This window comes from Tursiops truncatus, chromosome 14 (genome assembly GCF_011762595.2).
Source record: "Tursiops truncatus isolate mTurTru1 chromosome 14, mTurTru1.mat.Y, whole genome shotgun sequence".
Taxonomy (NCBI): domain Eukaryota; kingdom Metazoa; phylum Chordata; class Mammalia; order Artiodactyla; family Delphinidae; genus Tursiops; species Tursiops truncatus.
In genome coordinates, this window is record NC_047047.1 from 68,475,860 (window position 1) to 68,496,665 (window position 20,806).

At 39.3% G+C, this 20,806-nt stretch overlaps 2 protein-coding genes across 2 annotated transcripts in view; both read right to left on the reverse strand.

Annotated features, from left to right (window-relative positions):
- Positions 1-656, reverse strand: part of DRC1 (dynein regulatory complex subunit 1) — a 45,946-nt gene extending 45,290 nt beyond the window's left edge. Inside the window, exon 1 of the mRNA XM_019943354.3 lies at positions 427-656. Coding sequence (XP_019798913.2) covers positions 427-575 — 149 coding nt within the window. The 5' untranslated portion in view covers positions 576-656. The remainder of the gene's footprint in view (positions 1-426) is intronic.
- A 3,384-nt stretch (positions 657-4,040) lies between these two features.
- The window catches only part of SELENOI (selenoprotein I), a 44,156-nt gene continuing 27,390 nt past the window's right edge, over positions 4,041-20,806 (reverse strand). The window contains exons 7-10 of the mRNA XM_019943082.3: positions 15,710-15,758; positions 14,116-14,296; positions 12,709-12,891; positions 4,041-10,698 (exon numbers count right to left, since the gene is read on the reverse strand). Of these exons, the coding sequence (XP_019798641.2) occupies positions 10,600-10,698; positions 12,709-12,891; positions 14,116-14,296; positions 15,710-15,758 (512 nt within the window). The 3' untranslated portion in view covers positions 4,041-10,599. The remainder of the gene's footprint in view (positions 10,699-12,708; positions 12,892-14,115; positions 14,297-15,709; positions 15,759-20,806) is intronic.

Below are 20,806 nucleotides of genomic sequence, written 5' to 3' on the forward strand. Positions count from 1 at the left end.
CCCAGATAAGCCACTGAGACCAGAAGAAGTGACAGCCGAGGTCCACTCCATAACTACTTGTGGAAGGAAGGCAGGCTGGGAGGAAGGAGGAAAGAAAGACCTCGGCGGGCAGGTCATGGAGCCCGCCTCTTCAGGGTATGGCCCCCAGTGCCTGGCGCAGCAGGCTCTCCATGAACATGCTGGAGGGATTATGATTTCCGTCTTTGACTTTACTAGTGTGTTCAATGTTTTAATATCCCATGCTTTGTTTGAACCTTCTGGTAGAAATGTTTTCTATCTTATCAAGAAACAAGGCCGGCTCACACGTAGGGCACGCCGCCCCCTCACCGCAGGGGCTCCGGCCCGGAGAAGCCACCCCCTCATCCCCGCACCGCGTCACCGCCCCCTGGGCGCTCCTTGGCGGGACCCGCCCAAAACCCAGCTCACCGCCTCCGAGCTTCCAGGCGCGCCGCGATGCGGAGGCGCCGGGCCTGGATCCGCTCCTGAGGGTTATCAGAATGTATCGAGGGCCCGACAATCGGAGTGGCTAAATTCTCCTTCTCCTCCAGGACCCTCAGGGATCCCGGCGGATTCATGGCAGGTGCCTCCCGCCCCCAGGCAGCTAGCTCTGCCTGGACCACCGCCGGACTACCGCCTTGCTGCTAACAACAAGCCGTTGCTAACAACAAGCCGTTGCCAGGGAAAAAGTCACCTAATCCGCAGCTGGCGTGGTTGCGCGCGCATTCCCTCAGGCTCTGCCCACTGGTGTTCCGAAAGCTATATCCCAGCTTGGGGCTTTATTCCTTTCTCCTGCAATTCGGGTAATCCCCACGAAGGCCCGGGGGTATTAACGGAGGCTGGAAGATTTAAGAGCGGCACCAAGTTGTGATTCGTCACTTACTGACCCTGATGATTGATTCTTCATTCATCAAATATTCCTCAAAATCACATTCATCAAATATAATCAAGTGCCTACTCTATGCCAATCACTGTGCTAGCGCTGAGGATACAAGCGTTGTCCTTTCCTCATGGAGCGGGTAGAATAGTACGATCGCTCGGAAAGTTTGAACTAAAGTATACTGTATCCATCTACTCGTCGTCCATTCATTTTTGAGCTCCCATTGATACTTTGTGCATTCGGCCCCTATGTTCTCTAGAATATATCCATCAAGGAATTGTCTTCTGTAGCGGTTTTCAGTAGGGCTGAAACCTAGGACAATCCCACCATCACCACTCGCAATCACAAACTTAGGAAAAGGAGAGCAGAGGAAAATGGTACGGAAGGCAGGGGTTGGGGGGAGTGAAAGTTAAGTGCACAGAAGCACAATTAAACTTTTCAGGAGTCCCTTAAGAGGCACCATTTTGTGTGTGTGTGTCGCATTGCCAACGAAAAATTCATAGTGCTCTTACTGAGAATTAACATCCTTTCGAAAACAAGCTGGATAACATTTGGCAGAATCTTATCCCACTGGCCTGAGGTTAACTCGGGAAAGGGCACTGGAGTAGTAAGAAAATGCAGGTCCTAATCCTAGACCGGCCCTGCAACCTTAGGGATGCCACAACTTCTTGACCGTTTTCTCAGCTGTACTGCCTGCCTACTCAAATCACAGGCAAGTGTGAGGCCAAAGAAGATAATCGCGTGGTGAATAAGACCTACCCAGAGGCAAATGGAGTTTTCTTTTTTCTTTTTTGCTTTCTTCACGAGCCTTTACTGGGTGTTCTGGGGGCAAGGGAGAGGTCCAGCCGCACAGAAATGAGAGGGGGTGGGTCTCAGGATGAACTGCTGGACTCCGTGATGCTCTTGGAATAAGTCACCTCTTTACGTAGCCGCTGGGGGGGGGGGGTCCTCTCTGGGTCTCTGGGGGTTCTGATTCCTCTCCCCACTTCAAGGGACCCTCTTGGCCTTGGCTGCCCAGAGGAGCCTGGTCCAGGAGGGACTCCAACTGCAGAGATGAGGTGACTGGGCCTGGGGCTGGGGCAAGATTTGGGAGCCAGATGCCGCTTGCGGGTGGGGGGCTGGGGGAAAGAGATCGAATAGAAGCTTTGGCCCTTCTGATTCTTGCTGGGGATGTCCAGCACCTTCCCCTCCACGGGCCATGCCTCACTCTTCCTTGGGGCCCTCCGGGGCTGGTATAGGGCATTGCTGTAGAGTGGATTCCCTGCGTCTCCGTTCCGGCAGCGGCGGCGGCCCCAGATCCGGGCGCCCAGAGCAAAAGCAGCCACGGCCACGGTCACCAGCAGCGCGGAGAGTCCTGGGGGGGCTGTGGTGGTTTGTGGGCGGTCTGACTGGGGGCGGGGCACGGTGGGGGGAGGGCGGGGCTGGAGGTGGGATCGGAGTTTTCTTTTTTAAATTAATTTTTCCAAGTGTACAAGTGGTAGGGAGATTTAGCAGTGCCAAAATCTTGGAGCAGTCAAGAGTCCAACACCTGCCTGGATCCTTGTCCCATATCTAGCTGGGGTGAGGAGTCTGGAGGGCGGGGGAGGGGAACGAGTTTTCTTCGGGCCTCAATCTCTCTCCTTTAGTTGTGACCTCCAGCTTTAACCTTCCCTAGGGGCTGAGGAATCAGAGGCAAGATATAGTTCTGACCCCTAACTCCTCTAGGTCCCGGTTCATGTCTCCACCACCTGTGAGAAGAGACACAAGCACAAGCGTGTGTGCCTGTCTACGGCTGGGAGTAGGATGCCACGAGAAAGTCAGTGGGAATCGGCGGTCACACGAGAGATGGGAGAGAGAGCAAAGGTACCATAAAGACTCAGAGCGATCAATAAGCTGCTTGGCCTAAAGCCAGACATTTTTTGTGATAAGGAATCTGACTCCCTTTTTTGCTGTTTGAGCTTTTAAGCCTCATGCCTTTTCTCCCCTTTGCTCCACATCTGGGCAGCTGACTTAAAAAAAAACAAAAACAAAAAACCCTGGGTGCTCTCTCCTTTGGTGGGAGGTTCTTACTGTGTGTGCTGGGTACCCTCATCCCGGCCCTACCTCCCAACCATAACAATACCCCAGGCCAGCCTCCTTTCCTGGCTCTCTCCAGACATTTCCCAGCCAGCTGGGAGGTCTTTGCTGCTGTCACAGACAGCCTCAATTATATAAATAACAAACCTTTTTCATAGGTGTGGAAAAAAAGACACTCTCATTCACTGCTGGAAAGACACCCTTTAGGAAGACAGTGTGCCAGTAGCAATAGTTTAAATAAGCATATGCACTGAGTAGGGAATTATCCTTGAGGGATAACAGGTCTAGGCTATAGCCCCATGGGGCCAAAATTACATCAGTAATTTTTTAAAGTTTATCAGTAGCTAAACCCAAGCTGGTTGCCCCTGCTGAGTGTCAGGCCGGTGCTAGGTGTTTGAGGTTTGCATTTAGAAGGCAGGGGATAACTGCTACTGCGACCAAGAAGTTCGGAGAGCAGGGGATTAAGAGCACATTAAGCCAGGGAATTAGCCTGGGTTAAAATATGGGACATTTCCTCCCTCACCTCCTTTAAACCTGTTACAGAAAAAAATTTTAAATGCCCACTGCCAGAACTGGGAGATCAATTCTGATGTTAAAAAATAGGAAATATTCTCCTCAGAAGCCATGTTAGAAAATATGAGTTTTTATAAGAGCTTATGGTTTGTTCACATACTAAAGTTCAGGTGTGTTAAGTGTGGGTTATTAAGTTCTTGTGGAATTAGCCTGGGAAATTGACAGCATACATTAACAATCTTTCTATGGGAAGATGTTTTTGAGTATGAAACCACCACCTTACAAGCTAATATAAGTGTGATCCAGTTATTGTGATAACAATAAATATTGTGCAGTACCCAGTTCGGGGAGAGTCAAGAGCAGTATATTATGAAAAGCTGTTACTGCCACGTTCCTAGTACTCTGCTCTCTGAAACAAGTCACAGGACTATAGAACACCCAGGAGCTGATCAAACAAAACAAAACCTTCTAATGCTTTGCTCTACATTAACCAATGATTCTCTGAGACAAGGGACTGGACATTATTTTTCTCCCCATAGCTCCCCTCCCCTTTTGCACCTGCCAAGGAAAAACAAAGAAGACAATCTGAAAACAATTAAAAGGATTTAAAAATCATTTTCTCTTTACTTTTATTACAATAAATATCAGTAACAGAATTAAACAATTTTAAGTTAAAACCTACTGCATTACTTTTGTGTTTCACAGCAGCAGAAATAAAACACAAATCCAGTTGAAAGGGCAAGGCTTCCAGAATCCAGTGGCAAGAAACAGTCAAGGTCTTGATTATCTGGGCTAGCAACAGGATCACCGATGACACAATACTAATGGTGAAATGCACAGTTGTACTCTATTTGCACATCGAATTATCTAAGACTTCACAACATTCCAGCTAAGGAATTTAAGCGAACTGTGAAGCCCCATTTCCCATAAGAGCTAGATTTTCCCCCCCATCAAGCCCAAGAGCACAACTGGGCTGCCCTCTGGCCAGGAATGGGCCCATCATCATTCAGACCCAGAAGCCTCAACTCTGGTGGAAGCGACCATCTTTCTCAAAAGCTTTCTGGCTCACACAGTCCCTGGTGAAAGGGAAGGGGAAAGTGACGTATGTCAAGGGCCTTTCTTGGGGACTTAGATGAATGGAAAGTAGGAAAGACTATGGCTCCGGATAAGGAAGAGGCTTCACAGAGTTATGGGCTACATGCAGGTTTAGTCAACATGAAGAAACAGTCTAGTGAAGGCTTACCACCTTGCTGATAATCAAGAGTAGACTGCATGTATATACGAATATATCATACATATATGTGCACAGAGAATATGTGTACATATTAAATATGCATATATACACACACCACACATAACCAGATAAAATAAATGCTACATTCTTTGCTATGAACACAGCAAGTGCTAGACAGACCAGTTACTAACATGTTCAATTAAACTACTTGAAAGGGAAAATAAGACTTTGCGCTCCTTTCATCTTCTCTAATATATTCCACTTGTAGCAAACACATTCCAGTTACTTAAGTGGTATTGTTTCTAGGTACCTGAGAAGGGATGGAATCAGAATACTACAGAAAGCAACCTGCAACAGGACCAAGCTAAACAAATCAATAATTGATTCTGCCAGGATTCCTGCAGCCTATTCTTAGTCACAGGGCATGAAACCTTACTCAGAAAAGTATCGATTTCATTTCCTACAACTGGCTACAAACTTAATCTATTCTGTTAGATGGGAAGGGAAAGGGAGAAGGCAGGCAGCAGGGAGTTTACACCTCAGCAGTTGCCCGCTGCCTTCCCCTTTACCCACAGGAAATGCTACTTTAAAAAACAAAACTGAAATTTGGAGTTTAATACTGAATTCTGCTTTCTTGGCACATTCCAGAAAGAGGAAATGATTACACGTAGCTGGGTCTTTGTCTCCTGAATGGCTGCTCTAATGGGATAAGTTATATAAACAAAATAACCTACAAAAAATATTCATATTGTGGGCAGTCTTAATTAGTACTTATTAAACTAAGTCTGATCCTGAATGATACCAGTAATTCAAACAGATTCATAATGCAGCATTCACAGATCTCGTAAAATAAAACAGGATCCTCCTATAACCTGATTAGTAACATCAAGTACTAAACTCAACATGCTTCTGGCCAAGAACTTACTCTTCAGAGATTAAAAAGTGCTTCTCAAGAATATCAGAATCTAGAATTCATGGTAAATTGTCTGTTTCAATAAAAAGTCAGAATCAATTCCTATTCTAATTATTACCCATAGAAACTTCTCAGGAGAAGCCCTTAGCCTAAGAGCCATAAGGCATCCACAGCATTTAGCCACTCCTTGCATCTTCACTACTGTCTCTAATTACAATGTAGCATTAGGTACACCATGGCCATGATCCAATTCACATGCTTTCAAAATAACACTCCTCTGATTGAACCTAGCTTTCTAAGAATGATTCTATGGAGAACAAGACAATGTTAATGGCCTGTGGGAGACAATACTTCTGTTGTGTCCAAATGGACTCTCCTCAAGACAAGGCTTTGTTAAATTATTCTAGAATCACTCCATGTGCCATTTGCCAATTCTGGGGACCGGGCCTTTCTGACCAAATGCAACACAACCCCCTCACTCAGGCCACCTGTGAAAAAGGCTACAAACGGCAAAACTTCTTTTGCTACCCAAAATATTAGCTCATTTAAGATCTGTCTGTAAGAAGAGCAGGTCTCTGCTTAAAAACAATCAATCAGCTAGATTACTATCTCTTGCATTTTTATTAAAAAGGAAAGCATTACTAGCATGTTTAAAAGGTTACGTTTATTTTGCACTGTAGAAACCCTGGAAATAAATTAGCCAGTAAATCCAATTCCCATGGCTTCACACAAAGGAAGAAGTAAACACATTGCCACTTTCTCTGGAAAAGTTAGACAACCACGATTTACCATATACCCTAAAGTAACTGCCTGCCAATAAGTCAGTCATTTGCACCACTGTCAACGATGAAAAGTAAAAGATACAAATCACATGGGTTACATAATTAATAAAGGAAAATCAGAAATTTACTTAAGCTTCCTAAAATGTACAGGGCGTCTCGCTTTCAAGTTTCACAGTGATTAATTTAACACCATTTTACTGTTAAAACTGTCACTTAAAATGTACATGTCAAAGTGCTTCAAATGCAGCATACTAGTTAAAATTCTTCCTGGAAGGTTCAACTACTGGCAGCTCACTTAAGGTTATTCACCCACGGGGTGTTCAAGAATGGGCATGCTGCCTTACAAGGACACCTCATAGGACAAAGAAAATTCTAGTCTGACTTCACAAATTTCCTATAGAGTGCTCAGGCAAGTCCAGAACGGAGGTCATGATAAAGGCCACTCTGAACGTAAGAATCAACACAATCAAAGATTTCTGTATCTGTTTTTGGCTTATTTGGGGACCCGACATCAAATGTTCTAGTCCATCAGGTTTACTTTGTTCCCTCTGGCATGTTCCCAGTCCTTGACTAGTCAAGAGAGATAAGGCAATCGAGGAGATGTGAATGTGGCGAGATCTAGGGGCGACAGAGCAAGTGGGCGTCTCTGTCCTAGACAGTGGCTAGTTAAAAACCCAGGTGAAGAATGAGCAGGACGAGTTACAAATAGGCTTCTTGTTAAAATATAAAGGGGGAAAGTAGCCTTTGATTCAAACACCTTCAGATTATCTTCTTATCCTCCATAACTTAGAGAATCAAAGTCTGCTTTGGAAAGCAAGGTACATTCCAAATGTTTTTAGACTGACTACAAAATAAAATAATTCTTTGAAAACTGAACACTTAGGAGTCTTTCAAATTCACATTTGAACTTGTAGTTAGGAGAGGAATGACTAAGTTGTGACACTTTTAAACTGTGCACTGCAGTAGGATCATTGGGCACTAAAGTGATCTCTTCTTCCCCTTAAAGTGGATACTATGCCTGCTTTCTCCTTTGCATGTTCCCCCAATGCCCAGGCTCTAGGTCATGACCAATATTCTTTTGGTAACTATTTAGAATTTGGGCAACCCTAGACATACACTCCTCTTCCCAACAGCTCTATATTTAAAAAAATGAAATGCTGGTAATAGTACTATAACATTCTAGGCCATAATCAGCATTGAACCTTCTTTTAAAAATTACAATTAAAAGTAATTTAACCATGATATTATTAAAATGCCAGGGGAGACTATTTAGTTCTTTATGTGGAAGTTATTCACTCTATTACCCTTAAGACTAGAACCCATAAACTATGTCTATTACACATTAAGGGAGGAATGTTGGTTAAATTGTGGCAATTTTAAACTGTACGTTACACTAGGATCATGAATGCTATTGAAGGATCATAAAAGGCAGCATTAACATACTCAGGTATTTTTTAAGATTTTTCTAATCCATGCCCCCCTCAAATATAGGGGAATTACTTTCTGACAAGCATAAAGGACATTTTTCATACCATAACCTGAAAAGAAACTTCTTACAGGTCTAGGTAATTTTGGTCAGAAGAAACACAAAGCAAACCTCTGGCCTGGCTAAGGCACTCTATTCTGAAATGTACAGAAAACATGCATGTATGACCAATCATGCCACTGCTCCCCAAAAGGCAGCTCAGCGTACGCTGGGAGAAAGGCTGGGGTGTGAACGCACTCCAAAATATCATGCATAAGCCTAAAAGATATTTTGTACTTCGGAAATGTTATGATAATTGGCAATGATGTAAATTCACAAGAGCTCTTTGTAATGAAGTCCTGCTTCGGCTGCTGTATCACTACATAACAAATGGGGACTTTCACGACGCACTTCAAGACAGCAGACTAACAAGAAAAAGGGTCAACAGTACACTGAAGATTCACAAGTCCACAGTATTCTGTAACAGTTAATTACTCACTTTTCATCTTTTATCTTCTTGACAGCCATCTTTCATCAAACGATGCCAATAAAACTGACTATAGCATAATTCTTAACCACCATTGGGAAATATGTTATAACGTATAGGCACAAAACAATTTTCAAATAAACCTGATGCAACAGAAAAAGAGCAGAAACACACTTTGAGGTAAAACAGCCCCAAAATTACAGGACATGACCCTATGCCAGAAGTAAAGGGTTTCTGTTGTTGTTGTTGTTTTTACTATACTGTACATGGTAAAGAAAGCCTGTGGTCCACATCTGTCATTTTATAAATATTTATCAGTTCTTTTATAATACAGATTAACCTCATTTTTGTATACAAGGTCAACAAAACAATAAAATGATTAGCTCAGAACCTTAAAACAAAGCTTTGTTCCAGGCCCAAATTAACACTTTATCCAGTTCAATTTTACAGATGACACAGAACAAGGTGTACAAAAAATAGTTACTTTTACTTAATTAGTTCATTCTCTGACCTCCATGACGGCAATTTATTAGCAAACATGAAATCACTACCCATATTTCCCTTCATCAGTTTCTCACCTATTTTCAGTGTTCATTTTTGTCTCAGAGAAAGTCACCAACTATACCTCAACCTTTACAATTTTTTAAAATGAGTAAAGAACCATGTCTTAGCTCCTTGATGCCTCATTTCTAATGACCTGAATGACAATGATTAGACTTTACACATTTAAAAACTGAAATATCAATTAGAGCTATTTTTACAAAGCAGACTAAAATCCAACAGAGGAATACACTATAATTAAATTTGACGATGGTCACATTCACAGATAAATAACGATTATGGATTTAATTACATATCAACACAGTGGTGCCTATTTTATCCAAGTGCAATCCATCCAAAAAAAAGGGTTTAAGATACACTCTTCATTCAAGCACAAACTCCATTCAGTGGAAAATAAAAGAAAATCAGCCAGTAAACTTCATCACCACCAAATTAAATGGAGACAAAATAAAAAGAGAAATAGAATATCCACATTCATGGAAAGGTGTGATCATAAAACAACCATATTAAAGTCAAAGAGATTTTTATGTTTGTCAGTAAACCTAAAAAATTACTCCAAGTCACATAAAGGGAACACATACTCAGTAAGGCATATATATCAAAAATTTTCTTCAAGTGGGGAAGTGAGCAAGTTGGGGAAGAGAGAATTTCTATTTCCTTATCCTGTATGAAATAAAAAACACAGCACTCTCTTCCACAGAAAAAGACAGAGGGAGAGAGGAAGGACAAATTAAATCAGAAAACTAATTTCATAGTGAGGTTCACAGTCGTAATTTCGTAGTGAGGTTCATGAGATTCCTAACTCCTAAGAAAATTTTTCTTATAAGGAAGTATATCTGTGTTCTTCACAAGTAATTACTGTAAGACTGGGACTGTCACATGCATTCATATGATCATAGTTCATAGGCACCAAATCTCAGCAACTTGCAGCTGAGGGGGAAAAATGCCACATTTAAACAATGAGCCATGCCAATGAGTGAGCTGCAATTACAATCCATTCTCTACTAAGTCCCAAGAGAATATTTTTCTTTAAAAGAAAATTAAACCATTTATCAAGATCCGTTCCATAACAAAGAGAATCAGAATACTAGCGAATCTAAATATATATATACACACACATACATATATATATTTTTCTTTTTTAGCTCTCTCAGCACATGAGGACAAAAGGCATTTCCATGGGAAAGAGAAACCAGTATTTGGCAACTGTATATTGTTTTGTAATCATTTGGCATGTCTTGCTGAAGGTGACTTGCTCTTATCTTTTCCCTATGTTGGATTTGGGCTATTGATAGCTTCCATAGCTAAAGACCTACTACTAGGTACCAAATATGAAAACATATTGGGTCTTCTGAATGTCATCAGTGTTCCTAAACAAATTTGGGGGTTTTAAAAATAAAAACCAAGGCATCTTTAACTCTGTATAAACCAAAACATTACGGACTCCTGAAGCTAAAATTACTAGGAACATTTTGCTGGTCTAATGTATATTATGTTTAACCAAAACATCACATGGCTTTATAAAAAACAAAATAAAAGAAGCTGGGAGTTAGTAGGTCCAAAATTCCACAAGTTCAGATCATACGTATCACTCCTGCTGTCCAAGTACCACACACACTGAGTTCCCATGTCTGGTAAGCAGATCAATTTAGTTCAATGGTGATGGATGAAATATTTACAAGCATCTTATTTACAGTACTTCCTTCTGTAGATTACAGGCCAATATTCTTGTCTTCCATTCCTAGTCAATCCGAGTTTGGTTTCCTCAATGAGAAGGGGTAAATCTGAAAATGGTTGCTCAGCTGCTTTACCTACAGAAAACCAGAACATGAGGCAACGACAAATACATACGTAATTTTTTTTAAAAAGCATACAGAATTCACCCTCTGGAGACAACAGTTTACTGGCATGGCAAAAACCATCAGAAATGAAGAGGTTTTTCTGGACTAGGATAGCTGCAGAGCTAGCTGGCTGAATGAGTACCAGAACTACCCTGGGAGAGTTAGGACTTAAACTTGGGTCTGCCCAACTCCAAAATCTAGTCTTTCCAGAACCCTCCAGACCACACAGCCTTACATTCAAATCTACTGAAAAATTATAGGGTTAGTTGACTTATAGTACCTATCAGATCAAATATTTACATATACGGTTAGAGGCAATGTTCACCTTCTTGTAACACTTGTAGGTAATCATTCCTAATCTGATGAAACAGTAAAACTAGATCTGCAAATTTTTGACAGTTTAAGCCATATTAGTTAGGGTATCCCTAGTGGGTAGGCAAAAGCAAGGTAATGTGCCAGTTAGCAAATATGGTTTATTTAATCCTTCTTATTTCCATTTTTCTTCTTAATATTTACATTTCAATAGTTCAAGTGAATGTTTTTGTGTGGTCTAACAAGTTTTATCTTCTGGTCAGAAGTTGTAGAAGTGTTAAGAGAGCAGAAAGACAGACCAAAACAAGACGCTCCTGGAATTTTTTTCAGTTAGCTTGAGCTTATATTTATTTTCCAGATTTTTAACAATGAAAATGTACTGCTTTTGTAATTTAAATGTGTTTTGGTTTGGTTGGGAGTGTGTATATGGTTTTCTAAAGATATGCTTCTGAGGGTTATAAAAAGTTAAAACAATTATGAAAGACACTGGTTGCTGTGCTCTACTTCATGCATATGACTGATGAAATATCAGAATAAAGGCCTCAGAGCGTTGATAGAAAGCATATAACGTTAAATTTGCACAAACAAAAACATAAATGATTATGTCTTCATGTCACAGTTCATAGACTTATCATGGTTTCTTTCACCTATTTTGTTCCAACGAATGTGGGCTACTTTGGGGAGAAACACTAAGGGAAGAAACATATGCAAGGTATAAGAAGTTGTTATCAAGCATGACAGGTGCCCCCGTTTTAAAAATATGTCTGACAATACAGAAGTAAAGACATTTTGTTTCTCAAACTGATTCACAGCAGGGTTCCTTTCAAAACAAACATACCAAATAGAAATGGAAAGCCACAGAAATATGAATATCCTATCACATGACCCGATTGCTATGAAATTATCCTCAGGAAAAAAGCAAATGAAGGAAAAAAATATTATTCCAGATAGTTCACTTCAACTTTATTTATAATAGTGAAAATCTGGAAACAACCTAAATGATTAAGATAACTGAGTCATGGTTAAGTAAACTGATAATTATTAAGTAATCTCCTCAATGGAATATTGTACAGCAATTCAAAATCATAGTTATGAGACCATGCTAAGATATGTAAAATAATTAGAAAAGAATGTCACAGTGTGAGGAAAAGGAAACTAAACTGCATGGTTCTGATTTTCATTTTATTATACCTATCTTAGTCCATTTGTCCTGAAACCCGTTTCTTATTTTAGAAGAGAATATTAAGGTTTGCAGAATACTTCTTAAATCTACTCTCTTCTATATTTCCCCTTATAAAAATGCCCCTGAAGCTAGAGAAGCAAGCATAGAAATAGATAAACAACAAATAAGATGATTTTGTCCTGTATATAATTAAAAGCACAAAGGAGTTTATAATTCTTTACCAAGAAAATGGTTTACATTTCTTCTCACTTATAAACAAGAACTAATTCCTCACAATAATTATCCAGCTTTGAAATTATTTGTAGTTACTACGACATATTAATTACAGAAATGATATATGGCATCACGCACCTGGATATTATCCAAAATTTAGAGAATGTCCCAAAATTCTTCCAGCTACTATATTAAGCAAGTTTCTTCTGAAATTCTCTCTCACCTCACTATTTAAGAATCAAATGGAACCAATTTTGCTCTAGATTACTCACCACTCGTACTCCATAATGGATGTGGGCCAGAGTGAAAGCAGTTGTTAATGTAAACAGGAGAATGCTCTCAATGTAAGAGGCCACTCCTACATTTACCACTATGACAACCAAGAAGAGAGGAACCAGAAACCAATTCAAAGTTGGGCACCGGGTACTGCTCATTTGACAAACAATCAGCTGACACTTGAAGGTATTAAAAAAAAAAAGAGAGAATGAAAATTTAATTAGCAAAGCACGAGTCACTCCAACATTTAAAAAGCATTCAAGTACCTGTACATTACATTATTATCAAGTTCAGTAATTCTCAACTGCTCAGGAGCCCAACTGGACCTCTACCCCAACCTCCAAACCTGTGGACCCTCAGATTGTGTGTCAGAAGAGACTGGAAGATAATTTAGTCAGGATGCTACAGAAGGCATTCTTCTACCGGGTAACAGTTTGGATAAAAGAAATTTCTCCCAATTTTAAGATTCTATGATATACGACAACAATTTTCTCAGAACACCCTCCCACAGCACCACACAACTAAATTTCTTCATGGTGATGAGGAGGTGCTACCTCCAATCCAGACATGTTATCATACAACACCTCAAAACCTCTTTGGCTCTCTTTACTTTCAACACCTTACTCAAATATAGTTTTATTCCTTCAAAGATACATTTTATATAATGCATTAATGTTTTCAGATCTTTAAACCCTATGAAATCAGTATGACTTGGGACAGTAAACACAAGTTACAAACATGGAAACATAAACTCAGTGGCTAAGTTAAAAAATAAAAACTTATTAAGGACCTGGCCTGAGCTAGAGCACAGGCTTCCTGGCTGTCAGGACTAACAGGGTCTTTTCTCAAGTCCTCCTGATTTTTCCTCCCTGTCTGCCCTCTTGCTGGGCCAGAGCAGAGAAAGGGATTTTTTAACGTATGTAGTATTTATTACAAAGTTTTTTATTCTATGTTATTAATTTAAAAATCAGTTGATTAAAAAACGTGTGTGTGTGTGTGTGTGTGTGTGTGTGTGTCTGTTTCCTCCCTCAAAAACCCCTTCCAAGCTCCCTAAATTAAGCGTTAGATCTGCTGCCATTTCAACCACACTATAAATACTATTTAGAGTCTGAAGGGAATTATTCCATGAATTCTTCAGCAGGCAACCAAAACAAAAAATTTAAATTATGTCATGGTTCCAAAATACTACAGCAGTCCCCAAATCCTACTGGTTTCAAACAAAAAAATAAAATAACTTTCAGCATGTTCTGTCTTTGAGGTTATTAATTATTCTTTCAAATTTCTGATATAAGATCTTTAAATTAAAATCTGCTTATTCTAATACTATATAAGGTTTCTCAAACTATTGAATTCTGTCAAATATTTCTTATATGTATTACGATTTTGAAAAGAAAAAATCTTACTGTGATATTGGCAAAGGCTGTTCCAACCATTAAGTAGAATACTCTAGGATGTAACTCTAAAATATCTGAAGGTGACCGGAGGATCCATGCTGTAGACAAAATGAATAGCAAACATGGAGAAAAGAAGGGAACCATAGCTTCATAGACTGAATTGTGTTTCAAGGTGTTATTTTTATAGCTTCTGAAAAAAAAATCAAGTAATACAAAGAACATTATTACATATAAAAACACTGTACTTGTATTTCATAGTTTTCAAAGTACTTTCACACTTATTCTCTTATTTTTATTCACAATAACCCCATGGCATAGGTAGAACCAACATTATTAATCCCATTTTAGAGGCAGGTTAAGTGAGGATGTGAGAATTTAAATTTACATAACTTGCTACCAAGTGGCAGGGCCAGGACTAGAATGGAAGTCTTCTGACCCTTAGTCTCACTTTTCCCTCTGGAATGTAAAGATGAATAAAACTTGGACTGTGTCCTATGAGATTATATTTTAATAGGAAAAATAAAATGAACACAAAACAATACTAGAAGAGTACCTCATGGTGCTACTATGATACACGACTTAAGAGTGAAAGACTCTGAAATGAGACGGTCCACAGCATATCTTACTGGCTCTGGGCACACAGGTGGTACTCTCATATATGTTTGCTCATCTGAACTGAACCCTCAATCCTCATGCCGGTTCTGCCACTAATTACATAACCTTAGGCAAAATACTGCCCAATCAGGACAGGACCTCAACTTTAGAAAAAGAGGAAGACATGACTCAAATCATCTCTAAGGCCTTCAGAGCTTTAAATTTTATGGCTTCTATGAATGACTGCCAGTGGCTGTAAAGAGGGAAGATACATAGAGCTTGGCTTGACATGGATAGGACTGTGCAAGACAGATTTGAGCACTGAAGGATGAAGTGGCAAGTACAAGAAAGTGTTCCAAGTAGAGGAAACAGGAGTAGAGGAAAGAGTGGGAGCAAAAGTACTGAGGAATGAAAGAACAAAATACATTCAGGTCACATAAATGGACTCAGTGTGGCTGAGCCAAAGTGGAGAAGTGCATACATAGATCAGAGAGATGCAACCCCACCAGGGCAACTCCCCTCCCAACCCCTACACACTCCTCAGGCCGGAATTTCCATACGGCGCTCTTTGAGAAGAGACAGCATAGGTCCAGGATTTGGTCCTCAACTACACAAGTTGAGAAGTTTTATTGTATGATCATGCTAACTAAACTTACACATAATCAATTTATAAAAACTTATAATCAATTTATAAAAAGAACGTAAACCTATCAATATTTGACAGGAACATACTCCCTCCTGATTCACTCACAAAAAAATGACAAATTAGAAGACTGTTTGGTGAGCCCAAAACTTTTACAAAAAAACTAGTAGTTCTGGGCTATGGTTGAATTGACTACGCAAGCCACCACAGACAAATTATCCTAACCTCATTCTAGATTCAAAATACAGGTTTCATGACCTTTTCAAAATGCCCAGATTCCAAAAGAAAGAAATCCTAAAATTCACCTAAATAACAATTTCTAAAGATTTTCATATTTCTTGCCCAATTAAAAAATTAAATACTTACCTGAAGAAGTTTAATAAACTCATTGGAAGAGTCACGCATAATGCACAACCTAAAAGGAAGAATATTTAAATTATCATGAATTATTATTCAAGAGTCATTTTTATAATAATCAAATACATACAAACTATGTAATATTTTTAGACCCAATAATTTTCAGGTTCAGGTTTACTTCTGTAATGAAATTAAACAGCATTTACAACTGGAAAAGTGGCAGTACGGTTTGGTGATTCAGAGCAGAGACTCAAGGAGCCAGAGTGGGTTGAATCTCAGTTGTGCTACCAACTGGTCATGTGACTTCAGGCAACTTTTCAGTGCCTCAGTTTCCTCTTTTATAAAATAGAGATAATAGTAGTATCAACCCCGTAGGGTTTCGAGAATTAAATGAGTTATTACATGCAAAGACACCTGGAACAGTACCTGGTATATAGTAAATTGCACAGCCAGTATAAGTTATTTATTGGAAGAGGGGACAATTAATAAATCCTGCTGCTTCCTTTACACTTATCTTTACCTCCCTAGCATTCTTAATTTCTCCCCCTACCCTATACACTAATTCTTTTCCCTGAAACCTTAAAAGGACAGCCTTCCCAAGAAGCCTTACCATTGCTTCTGCTGCTCTCACTACCTACTTATCTTACTCTGCTATTTCCTATCACTCACCAGACTTTCCTGGTGTCTTCATTTCCTCAGCACTCATTCATTCTGCTTCCCCTCTGCAGAAACTGTACTCTTGAAATTTATCAAGCTCTCCTAACAGTCAAATTCAGTATCCTTTCTTCATTCCTGACTTCTAAGGAAGATGACTCCGCTGACTATCCACTAACTGAAATTCTTTCCTCCCTTGGCCTTTGTGATTCCATTCACCCAATGTTCCTGTCAGCCATCCAACCATTACATTTGGTGTCCTTTTTTGGTAATCTACCTCCTGCGTATTCCTAACTGGATGTGTGACTGTGCATCTAAACTCCCTTAGAGAATCTTCTCTCAGCTTTAACCATAAGCTACCTGCAGATGACTCCAAAATCTAATTATGTACTCTTGGGCAAATCAGACAATCTCTCTGATCTTCAGATTCCACAGGTGTACCATGAGGATGGTTTAAATGATTTTCTAGTGACCGCTGAATCTGATTCTGTGATCTATAGAGATGTAAAGTTCTAATCTTTCTCTGTTTCAAACTCCAAATCAATATATGTGGCAACTTTCTGGACACTTCATTTGGATATTTCCTTGTCACTCAACATATTAGTCCATTCTGGACTCCTGGTGACTAGACTTGGCTTGGGGGGGCAGGGGCAGTGGTCAATGCAGCTGTGACCTTAAGGATCAAAGACAGAAGAACATTCCTTCAAAACAATTCCTAAGGCATCTTGCTAAAAACAGATGAAAAGGGGCTTCCCTGCTGGCATAGTCATTAAGAATCTGCCTGGCAACGCAGGGGACATGGGTTCCATCCCTGCTCCGGGAAGGTCCCACATGCCACAGAGCAACTAAACCCGTGCGCCACAACTACTGAGCCTGCGCTCTAGAGCCCGCGAGCCACAACTACTGAAGCCCACGCGCCTGGAGCCCATGCACCGCAACAAGAGAAGCCACCGCAATGAGAAGCCCGCACACCACAACAAAGAGCAGCCCCCGCTCACCGCAACTAGAGAAAGCCTGTGCGCAGCAACGAAGACCCAATGCAGCCAAAAACAAATAAATAAATAAATAAATTTATTTTAAAAAAGATGAAAAAACTAGAATTCACCGAACAGAAATCTCATCTCAAAAGATGAATTACTCTACTACTTTCAAGCCCAAATGGAACAAAGTTCCCTGAGTTAAAAGATCTTAGAGGGAGTGGAAGAGAAGACAAGATGTCCTCAATGTCCTCAGAAATTTTTAGCAGCTCATTCCACGTCAAGCTGGGGAGCACACTGTTAGGGAGCCAGGGATAAATGAATTAAGCCAGAATCATTTGTAGCTTTCAGGTGTTGAAAATAGACTGAGAGAAACCTGCAAAAGATTTGGGACCAAGAGTTTTTTAGTTTAAAACATCCTAAAATAGCTTTATCTTAATTAAGTGCAGCAAGCGTGTAGAAAGCCTGAGCTCTATATAGGCTGCCAAAGAGAAACACTGTATCTTCTATTTCTTCTCTAAATAACACTCGATGTACTTTCTATAAAGAATATTTAATTGTTAAATACTTGTCTATTAAACTCTATATAATGATAGTGATAGAATCCATACATATGTAGACCTGCTTTTCTTATTACCATAGGAAGGCCTAGACTTCATAATACAGGAAACAATAGCTATAGAAAAATCAGAATAGAATTCATAAAAAAGGATTGATTAGAATGAGATGAACACCAAGGATAACATGGTCACAACAAATATTTTGGTTCCTCATATTTCCAGGCTTAAGTAAAAACTTCAATAAAAACCAAGACAAAAAATACTTTAACAAAAGTAAAAAAAGACAAACAACAAACAAGGGGGAAAGTGTCATTTATATCAAAACAAAGATTAATATATCTAATAGATAAAGAGCTTCTAAAAATAAAGGAAGTGGTTAACAATCGTAATGCAAAAACTGACTAGAGATATAAAGAAAAAATAAATATAAATGGCTCTCAAATACTAGAAAAGTTCATCCATAATAAGAGAAATGCAAATTAAAACTATATAGATATACCATTTCTTACCTATCACAGACTGGCAAAAATCCAAAAGTTTGACAACATACTACATTGGTAAAACTAAATAAACAAGTACTTTCATTCATGGCTGATGGGAATTCAAAAATCAGATAACCCATACGGAAGGGAATATGGGAATATTTAGTGAAAATGCATACATTTGTCCTTACTAACAATTCTACTTCTAGAGACCTCTTCCAAAGTACCCTGGGAAAAATATGAACAGACATATATATGTACAAGACGATTTATTGCATCAATTTGTACAGCAGCAAAAGACTGGAAATAACACAAATGTCCATCAGTAGAAGGTTGTTTGAACAAAGCGATGGTACATCCACACAATGAAGTATTGTACCAGGCGGCTGTAAGAAGAAATGAGGAAGATCCCTAAACATCACTATGCAGTGATCTCTAAAATATACTATTATGTGGAGGGGGGAAAAAAAAAGAAGCACGTGTAGTAAGATATGTATGGTATGCTACCATTTATCTATGAAAGGGGGTGATAACCCCACACACACACACTTACTTATATTAAGAAAGAAACAATGAAAAGATAAACCAAAAAATTTAAAATTAAGAGTAGTTAACTATGAGGGAGGAAAAGGCTAGGGTAGTGATAGAGACTAGACTTCTTTGAATATGTCTTGCTTTATATATAGATTTGACTTTGTAATCATGTGACTACGTTACACAATTATAAAGGAAAAATAATTTTTTTTTGGAAAAATAAATTTTAAAAGAAAAAGTAATCCATAAATATCAAAAGTAAAATGAAACTAACTTAAATGTACATATCCACAGATGGTGGCATAACCACAGAATGGGGACTTTAGACTATAATAACCTGACTGGGCATTCTCTAGTGGGATAAACCATAGGGCAAATGGAACTGCAAAAAACCAAAATCTTCAACAATTTCCAGTAATCATATGTCACTGATTTTGGAACTACATTCTCAGACTGTTGTGGGTATTTTATGGAATAACACAAATGTATAATTATTTTGTGTCGTTGAAAGCAAAGACTTTTGTCAGAGTTTAAAGGACATACAAATATAAGATCAACTAGGTTAAGTAAAAGATCTGTATCATCAAATATGATTTGGAATTATCAGTATGAATTTATGAGGTACTTTCTCAAAAAACAAACTTTATTCCCCTGGCTATCCACTGAATGAATGGATTCCTAAGCAATGCTCATCAGCCACTGTTAGTACCACTAGGTGAAGAGTTGAGGCAGAACTTGGGAAGAGATGGAACAGATGTACAATACCTCATCCCTCTAGTCATTACTGATACCACAGACAGAAAGACAACCAGCTATCATGTGCCCCCTAATGTGATGCAATAGGAAGTACCATTACCTAATAAGTATTGCTGCCAAAAATTATAAATTACAAAGAAACTTATATGCCTATTAAAGTACCCACTTAACATTCAAAAATATATCTCCTATGTCGGAGATTCCATTTTATCTTTAAATAAATATTTAAATGTAAAATGCAGCACACCCGCCACAGGACAAGCTGCATACATCAAAAGATTCACTCATGAACGATAGCTGGAGATGAAAAATAGCTCGCCTTTTCAAGGTAAAGAAATCAGTTTACAGAGGCACCCAAAAATGAACATTTGTTAGATTACAGCAGGGTTCCTAAAATATCTGCAGTCCAGAGCCACAGAAAATCCCCCAACTACTCCTTTTCTGAAAGCCAGTGCTTAATGCACCATCTTCTCAGCTGTTTCTAAGCCTTCGATTCCCATTCTGTAACCAAGGTTCACAGACAGACGGAGGGAAGATTAATTTTTAGATAAGAGAACAGAGCAACAGCCAACAAGTTTTTTTCTTTTACTCTACAAAGGTCTTAGTGTCACTCCTGGCGCCCCAAATAACAACCCAGATTCCTCTTCCTCTCTGCCTCTCTCCATAAAATCACTCTCCCTCCACTCAATCATCCTGTACATATCCCCTTTGGCTAAAATCAAAAAGGAAACATTACCATGATCAAAACCTTTACCTAGCATTCAAAGGCTTAAGAAAAAGGGTATCTGAGAGGAACAGAAGCTCAATTTTTGGAGTGGATGTATTATAAAGTAAACTCTGTGTTTCGTCATTCTATTTCCTCAAACTAACAATCTTCAATTTTGAGATAAGTACTGAAATCAACACCGAACGTCCAACTAAATGTGGATCCTCCAGTACAGTCTAGATTAATTTGAATAGTTTACAGGGTTTGTGTGATCTATTTCGGTATTGCCTTCTGATTAGAAATAACTTGGTGCCGAACAAAAACAAAGCAAAGCAAAACAAAGCAACCTTATTTTCCTTAAGGGTTTGGCTGAAACCCTACAGGGTTGCGGGGTTCTGCTTTTGCTGCAGGGCGTGAGGGCAGGCGGGGAAGTGCTG